The sequence below is a fragment of the Vulpes lagopus genome, chromosome 2 (assembly GCF_018345385.1).
Source record: "Vulpes lagopus strain Blue_001 chromosome 2, ASM1834538v1, whole genome shotgun sequence".
Classification (NCBI taxonomy): Eukaryota; Metazoa; Chordata; class Mammalia; order Carnivora; family Canidae; genus Vulpes; species Vulpes lagopus.
In genome coordinates this window covers 39,025,657-39,034,823 of record NC_054825.1, presented here as the reverse complement: position 1 = coordinate 39,034,823, position 9,167 = coordinate 39,025,657, and the positions used below count along the sequence as shown (strand labels likewise).

General features: G+C 39.8%; 1 protein-coding gene across 1 annotated transcript; it reads left to right on the top strand.

Annotated features, from left to right (window-relative positions):
- The first annotated feature begins 7,933 nt into the window (after positions 1-7,933).
- On the top strand, positions 7,934-8,918 carry LOC121484141 (olfactory receptor 6C75-like). The gene is made up of 2 exons (XM_041742965.1): positions 7,934-8,007; positions 8,213-8,918. The coding sequence occupies exons 1-2, from the start codon at positions 7,934-7,936 to the stop codon at positions 8,916-8,918; spliced, it is 780 nt and encodes a 259-aa protein (XP_041598899.1).
- The last annotated feature ends 249 nt before the right edge of the window (positions 8,919-9,167 follow it).

Genomic DNA, 9,167 nt, shown 5'->3' with positions numbered 1-9,167 from the left:
GAATTCTAACATTCTTTTTTTTTTTTTTTAATTTTTTATTTATTTATGATAGTCACAGAGAGAGAGAGAGAGAGGCAGAGACACAGGCGGAGGGAGAAGCAGGCTCCATGCACCGGGAGCCTGATGTGGGATTCGATCCCGGGTCTCCAGGATCGCGCCCTGGGCCAAAGGCAGGCGCCAAACCACTGCGCCACCCAGGGATCCCCGAATTCTAACATTCTTATACAGTATCATGAGTCTCAGCAAATGGGTCTCTTAAAAATTATGTGTAATTCCCAAAAGCTGCCCCTCAAAAGATGAGTGTCAGGCAGAGCTGTAGAAAGGTTGACTGGAAGATGGTAAGAGCTGTGCTGTGAGACTTAGCAGAAAGGGAAGGCCTTCCAGCAGGAGATTCTTGGAAACTTGTGCAAATTTAGGGATCTCAGAATGCCTTGGAGAGTCAAACCTAGGCAATACCATAGCCCACTCTACCCAGGTCCTATGCCCTAACATCAGCTGGGACCAACTATTAAAACAATCCAATTATTAATTTTTGGTTGAGTCCTTATGTCCTAGCTGTGGCCCTGAATGTGTTTTGTACTCTTAAAGTCCTTTTTCAGCTTTTCTCTAATAACTACTCGTCTTGCCTCATATCTTCCTGAAAAGGGAAGTACCATCCTATCAGAGTTTCTCAATCTCATTCCTTCTATCCTCAATCTTTGTTGATTCCTATCCTCTATTAAAGTTCTATGAGAAACCAGCCAAAAAAAATAAAAAATGGTTCATTTTCCCCTACAACAAACTGTTGAACATTGTTATTTTCTTTAAGGTGCCCATAGAATTTATGATAATTCTCATGCTAGACATAATGTGTATACCAGACATGCAAAGAAGTAGGACAATACACCCATATTTTGAGTGAGAAAAATGAATGAAAACCAACTCAGAAATGACAAAAATAATAAAATCAGTAGACAAGAACGTTAAAACAGTTATTTAACAACTATATTCTAAATATTCAGGAAACTATAGAAAAACATAATAAATGGAGACCTAGAAGATTTAGAGGATTCCAATACAATTTCTGTGATATAAACTACAGTGTCTTAAATTAATAATACACTTAATGGGATTAACAGTACATTAGACATTGCAAAAAAAAAAGATTGGTGAATTTGAAACACTAGCAATACAACCTATCCACATCAAACACAGAAGAAAACAAAAAGCATAAGAATAGTACATCAGTGAGTCCCAAATCAACATCAAATAGATTAATATATGTGTGATTAAACCCTACAAGAAGATAAGGAGTGGAAGAGAATGTAAGAAATATTGAAATGAATAAAGGGTAAATTTTTTCCAAATTCAATAAAAAATATAAACTCCTAGATATAATAAATTCAGTAAACTCCATGCACAATAAAAACTAAAAAAAAATCACCAGTACACATCCTTAAAGCCAATGATAGAAAAATCTCTAAAAACAACCAAAATAAAAAAGACACAGTAAATACAGAGAGAAATGATAAGAAAGATAGATCAATGCAGAACACTATGGAGAAAAATCTTTAGAGTTCTGAAAGGGGAGAAAACTGTCAATGTAGAATCTTGTGTCCAGTAAAAATATCTTTCAAAAGTAAAGGTGAAAAATATTTCACAAATACAAAAGGAATTCTTCACCAGTAAACATAAATAAGAAATATTAAATGAAATCTTCAGTGAGAAGGAAAATTATGCCAGATGGAGATCTAGATTTACTTAAAAGAATGGAGAACACTAGAAACAGTAATTCTAGGAAAGATTTAATATTTTATTTATTATTTAAATATATTTAAAGATAATAAACTACCTAAAGAAAAATAATAAGGGGGATCCCTGAGTGGCTCAGTGGTTTAACACCTGCTTTTGGCCCAGGGCATGACCCTGGAATCACAGAATTGAGTCCCGCATCGGGTTCCCTTCATGGAGTCTGCTTCTCCCTCTGCCTCTCTCTCTCTCTGTGTGTGTGTCTTCATGAATAAATAAATAAAATCTTAAAAAATAATATCGTGGGATTTATAATACATTCAGAAGTAAATGATGACAATGACACAAAGGCCATCTGGGAAGAAATGAAATAATGTTATCATAAGATTCTTAATACTATATATTAAATGATATAATATCACTTGAGATACACTGTGATAAAGAAGAATACTACAAACCCTAAAGTGACCACTGAACTTAAACACATAGTTACAGTTAACAAGCTAAATTGGAAATCAAATCGAATCATAACAAATACTTTTAGTCATGCAAGGGAGAGCATAAAACAAGAATAACAGGGAAAAAGTAGATGAGATAAAGAGAAAGGAAATAGAATAGAATACAGTAAATACAGAAATAGAATACAGTAAATTTAAATTCAAAGTTCAAGCGTAGGGCACTCTCAAGAACAGTGGATGTCGTGGGGAAAGACATTCCACCTTTAGAATCATGAATGAAGTAAAGATACAGCCTAGTATTAAGTAAAGTAAAAAAAAACTAGTAAAGATACAGCCTGTGAACTAGCCTAGCAGCTAGTTCACAGGAGAAAATCAAGGAGTAAGACAGCTGGGATGAGCTGTCCAGGAATGAGAACAAATATCAAACACTGACCTCATACAATGGAATATTACTGAGCCATCAAAAAGAACGAAATCTTGCCCTTTGCAATGATATGGATGGAGCTAGAATGTGTTATGTTAAATGAAATAAGTCAGTCAGAGAAAGACAAATAGATGATCTCATGTATATGTGGAATTTAAGGAACAAAACAGATGAACATACGGAAATGGAGAAAGAAAAAAAGGAGAGAGAGAAACAAGCTATAAGAGACTCCTACTGATAGAGAACAAATATGCTTTCTGGTTCTCTGTCCCTCTCAGTGGCCTTTGGAACACCAATTAAGTGTAGATTTTTCCTTCTGAGGCTGTTATTTATTTCCCTTAACCTTTCCTCATGATCTTTTAATTATTTTTCTCTTTTTTCCTCAGCTTCCTTCCTTGCCATCAACTTGTCTTCTATGCCACTCACTGGTTCTTTTACCTCATTAACCCTCATCGTTAGGACCTCCAGTTTGGATTGCATCTCATTTAATTGATTTTTAATTTCAGCCTTATTTGATCTAAATTCTTCAGTCATGAAGTCTCTTCAATTCTTTATGCTTTTTTCCAGAGCCACCAGTAGCTTTATAATTGTGTTTTTGAAGTGGCTTTCTGACACTGAATTGTAATCCAAATTCTGTATCTGTGGGAGAGAGTACTGTTTCTGATTCTTTCTTTTGTGATGAGTTCTTCCTTCTAGTCATTTTGCTCATTTAGTCCTCTAGTCATTTAGTGCAGAGTGGCTAAAAATGAGTTTTACTGGAAAAAGAAGGAAAAAAAAAAGGAGGGGTATCCTCTGGTTCTATATACTGTAAATCTCTTGACTTCCTCTGGCGCTTTCCAGCTTGATCGGTCAAGAACTTGCTCTTCTCCTGTCCTTCCAACTGGTCTTCTGGGGGAGGGGCCTGCTGTGCTGGTTCTCGGATGTGTGCACCTGGGGGAGCTGCCCCGCCCCCTGCCAGGTGCATGGCTCAGTGGGAGCTGTTTATCCCTTGAGGCCCCTGTTCCCTGGTGGCCCCTGCTCCATCCCAGGTACAGGGTGATTCATGAGGAACAACAACACTGGCATTAGCCCGCTCTCCAGCTCTGGAGTCAGCTGCTGCAGTAACTACCACAGTTTCTCAGTCCACACAGTCCTGGATGCTCCAGGGCGGGGGTGCTGATCTGCAGAGCTTGGGGGTGCCCGGCTGCCGGAAAGCCCTCCCTCTCTTGGGCCCTCCCCACCTCACCTGTCCTGGCGGAGCGCAGGATCACTGGCAGCATCCCCCATTGCCCTGGGATCCGGGGCCTGCGCTGCTGGATCACGCTTCCGGGGCGCAGCTCTCCAAGGCAGCAGGGCGCAGCCCCCTCCGCCCGGAGCCACTGGCAGAGCTGCTCCCGAGGCCTCGCAGGGCGCGGCTCCAGCCCTTTACCCAGCTGGGCCCCGCGGTGTGTGGAGCGCTCTCCCCCGGGGCACTTCCTCTGTTAGTGACCCCGGGAAATGGGAGGCTCCACTGCCCCTCCTGAGATTCTGCCCGAGTTCCCTGGTAAGAGCCTTTCTGTCCAGGAAGAATCCGGTGCAGATTTTTAAAGTTCCTGCTTCTCCAGGACTGGGCTTTCCTGTCCTGGAGGCTTTCACCACCTGACCTTAGACCGGCTCCTCTAGGGACCCCTCCCCAACTTGATTATTTTTTTCCCCCACCTTCCTACCTTGTTAGAAGCACAAACTCTTCTCTCTGTAACGTTCCAGCTGTTCTCTCTTTAAATATCAGGTTGAATTTATAGGTTTTCAGGATGATTTGAAAGTTATCTATGTAAGTTGTGGGGACAGGTGACTTGGGGACCCTACTCCGCTGCCATCTTGCCCCCTCTATTTTTAAATTTGTTTTTTTTTAAATTTTTATTTATTTATGATAGTCACACACAGAGAGAGAGAGAGAGAGAGAGAGAGAGAGAGAGAGAGAACCAGAGACACAGGCAGAGGGAGAAGCAGGCTCCATGCATCGGGAGCCTGATGTGGGATTCCATCCCGGGTCTCCTGGATTGCGCCCTGAGCCAAAGGCAGGCACTAAGCCGCTGCGCCACCCAGGGATCCTCTATTTTTAAATTTGTTTCAAGCATGCTTGTGATTGTGATTGATCATTGAAGTGTTTTTGTGATGGCTACTTCAAACTCTTTCAAATAATTCTACTATCTCTATCATCCTGATGTTGCTGATATGACAAGTTTTTGTCAACTGATACTTGGGCATTTAGCTCTTATTTAAACTTTGTGTTTTATCTGGTGTTCTTTGACACTGTACTGGGAGAGTAAGGGAGCTTCACTTTATTACCACTGGTGGGGTTCCAAATTTCACACTTAAACTTTTAGTTTCAACTTAGTAGCATTATGAAATTGGGACTTTATAAAATCTGGGAGGATTATATATGCTCTGTCTTTGAAGATTTCCATGGAGGACAATGGACATTTGGGAGTCCAAATTATTATATTTGCATATGTAATGAAAAGGTAGCTATGATTTTGGTATCATAATTTTCTGTTTCCAACAATGCCCAATTAGTAGCTACCAGGGATTCTAGAGGGACATTGGACTTTGTTCTATCTTCTAATGAGGTCTGGTGTATCTGGGGTTTGCCACTGGTCCTAATGGATCCTGACTGGTGTCAAGAGAGTCGAATGCTAAGAATATGATGGGGGAAATTACTTTAAGTTTTATCTTAGCTACCAATGACATGTTTATTCTCCTCAACATGGAGAATTTAGGAAGTGGAAATGCATTTTACCTGCCCTGGAATGTATTTAAGAAGAATACTATTAGAAGGGGCTAGTTTGAGTGAGGAGGCTGTCTTCCACCCTGCTCTGGAGCATTTGCCCAGCAAGCAGAGTCTCCTGTTGGTGGTGGCTGACTCAGAAGCAGAATGGGATTTTGGAGAACTTGGAGCCTGTAAGGAAGGTATAAAACTTTTTGGAATTCCAAGTTAACTTACTCCCAGATTCCAGTAGAGCACTGGGGATGGTATATATGTGCTCTCCTTTCTTTCTCAGGATTTCATCAGGCAAGAATGCCACGGAACTTTCACTTTTGTTTATCCCAGTTTTAGAAAGTTCCGATTTCATATGAAGAAGCATGCTTAGCAGACAAGATGCACATTTTGAACTTTTCTCTAGGACAAATTAGGATAATTTTAAATGCAAGTGCTTCTCTGTCTCTTCCCATCCTCTCTCTCTCTCTCTCTCTCTCTCTCTCTCTCTCTCTCACACACACACGTACATACACACACAATTTCTAAGTGCCTAGATCAGAATTTTGATTTGTTGGAAGAGTGAAAGAGAAGGAGACTGAGTTCTGTTTATTGTGAGCTGCATTTAGGTGAGTAAATGGCCTTAGTGTGATTGCATTATTTTGCTGCTCGTTTATTGTAAATTGAAGCAGAGTCTGTTCCTCTTTAGACTGATTTAATATACTCAAAAGAGTGAGGTTTGACTAAGTCAGACAGCCAGTTCAGAGATCTGAAATGAACACTAGTTGACCAGAGTGACAAAGGCTCACATAGAGAAGTTTATGGACTTGAAGGAATATTTTATTTAGGTGGACAATAGAAGAGAGAATGATCAGAAAATAATTGCCAGAGTCAAGGCATGCAATTACTCTTTCTATCCTCAGGCTAGCATCTCCTAAATGTAGGGACTCATAGGGTCAGAAGATATTCTCCCTTAGAATGACCACTTACTGACTAGTCTCAAGCTCTGTAGGAAAATCACCTGACCTGTGTCTCCAAAAATATAATTAGAGTCCACCTTCTACTCTAGTACTCTCACTTTAGAGAGCTGCACCTGGAAGCAAAGGAAGTTTCCCTACAGATGATGTTATGACTTCAAATATGGATGAAAAATCCTAAGGATATCATCAAGGTATATATATTTTTTTGGTGGGATGACCTACTCATAAGTATTTTAACTAAGGATGCAATTTTCCTTTTATAATATTTACATTGTGGATGCATGATATGAATGGTACCTTATCAATAATGATCAGATATATAACTTAAAGAAGGATTTTTTCTGCTTGTCAATAAACTATAGAAGAATAACTAACACTGTTAAAGTTACATTATTCTTTATGAAGACTTATAATCACATGCACAGTTCTTTTTTACCACTTAACATAAACATATTCATAGATAAAAATATATTTTTACTTAATAAAGTGCAAAACTTAGACATAGAATATAAAGTTTAAAGTAGTAGAAAAATCCAATGACCATGCCTACATTTTTTTTTTCTTTTTTTTTTTTTATTTTTAACTTTTATTGGTGTTTAATTTACCAACATACAGAAAAACACCCAGTGCTCATCCCGTCAAGTGTCCACCTCAGTGCCCGTCACCCATTCCCCTCCAACACCCGCCCTCCTCCCCTTCCACCACCCCTAGTTCGTTTCCCCGAGTTAGGAGTCTTTATGTTCTGTCTCCCTTCCTGATATTTCCCAACATTTCTTTTCCCTTCCTTTATATTCCCTTTCACTATTATTCATATTCCCCAAATGAATGAGAACATACACTGTTTGTCCTTCTCCGATTGACTTATTTCACTCAGCATAATACCCTCCAGTTCCATCCACGTTGAAGCAAATGGTGGGTATTTGTCGTTTCTAATTGCTGAGTAATATTCCACTGTGCACTGTTGGGGATTTACCCCAAAGATTCAGATGCAATGAAACGTCGGGACACCTGCACCCCGATGTTTCTATCAGCAATGGCCACAATAGCCAAACTGTGGAAGGAGCCTCGGTGTCCATCGAAAGATGAATGGATAAAGAAGATGTGGTTTATGTATACAATGGAATATTACCATGCCTACATTTTTTTAATTGATTTATTTCCATTCTTAAAATTTTTAAATTAAAGTATAGTTGACACACAGTGTTCCATTAGTTTCAGGTATACAATATAGCAATTCAACAACTCTATATGTTATGCTATGTTCACCACAAGTTTAGCTAACATCTGCACCATACAATACTATTACAATACCATCAATTATATTCCCTATGCTATACTTTTCATCTCTGTGACTTATTCATTCCATAACTGGAAGGCTGTACCTCCCACTCCCCTTCTTCCATTTGTCTACACTGTTTTATACATTTAATAAAATAAAGTTCTTCATTCTTCAGTTATGATACCCTACACAATAGCTCAGAGAGTTGGAGAAATGGAAAAGTCGGTGATGGAGGATGCAAGAAACCACACAGAAGTTCAGGAATTCACTTTGGAGGGTTTTCCTGGTGTCCAGCACCCTGGAAAGATTCTCTTCCTGGTGCATCTGTTGGCATACCTGGCCTCCATCATGGGAAACATACTCATAATCACCATTACCTGGGCTGACCATCACCTCCAGACACCCATGTACCTCTTCCTCAGCAGTTTCTCCTTTTCTTTTTTTATTTATTTTATTTATTTTATTTTATTTTATGATAGTCACAGAGAGAGAGAGAGGCAGAGACATAGGCAGAGGGAGAAGCAGGCTCCATGCACCGGGAGTCTGATGTGGGATTCAATCCCGGGTCTCCAGGATCGCGCCCTGGGCCAAAGGCAGGTGCCAAACCGCTGTGCCACCCAGGGATCCCAGTTTCTCCTTTTCTGAATGCTGTTTTATAACCACTGTTATTCCAAAATTGCTGGATATCTTTCTGGTAGGGAGGCAATCAATTTACTTTGCTGCCTGCTTCACACAAGACTTTATCTTTCTTTTCCTGGGAATAACTGTTTTCTTCCTTATGGCTAAATTATCCGTAGATCGGTACTTGGCCATTTGCAAACCTCTGTATTACCCAACCATCAAGAACCCAAGGATGTGTTTCCTTCTGGTCATTGCCTGTTTAGCTTTGGGATTCATCCTTATGGTGGTTCCAGTTGTAATGCTTTCCTATTCATCCTTCTGTGGTTCCCATATCATACCTCACTTCTTCTATAATTTTGGGCCCCTGGTTTATCTCTCCTGTTCTGATACCAGATATACTGAGATGTTGGCCTTTGTCCTTGATTTGTTTATCCTTTTGACATCCCTTATCATAACCATCATTACCTACAGCAACATAGTAATCACAATTGTGCAACTCCCATCAGCCAAGGAGAAAAAGAAAACTTTCTCCACCTGCTCCTCTCACCTCATAGTCCTCTCTCTGATATATGGCAGCTGTGTCTTTATATATATGAAACCAAAGCAAATGAAAAGGCTGAACTCCAACAGAGAGGCTACCCTTGTGAACATGGTGGTAACCACACTGCTCAACCCTGTCATCTCTACTCTGCAGAACAAGCAGGTCCACTAGGCTGCAAGGGATACTCTGTCCAGGGTTAGATTGAAGAAATAGAACCACTGACTGTCAGAGGAGAATGCTACTTCTACATCTAATACAATGTCCCTCCTATTTCTGGAATCTCCTATATAGGCTAGCAAATACATTATTAGAGGTTCTGCTTGTTTATTCTTAGAATAGGGGCAAATTTATCTTATAATCCAATATTCTCCACTTCTTGAAAACTTTAACATTCTTCTTTATACTGAGATGAAATTATCT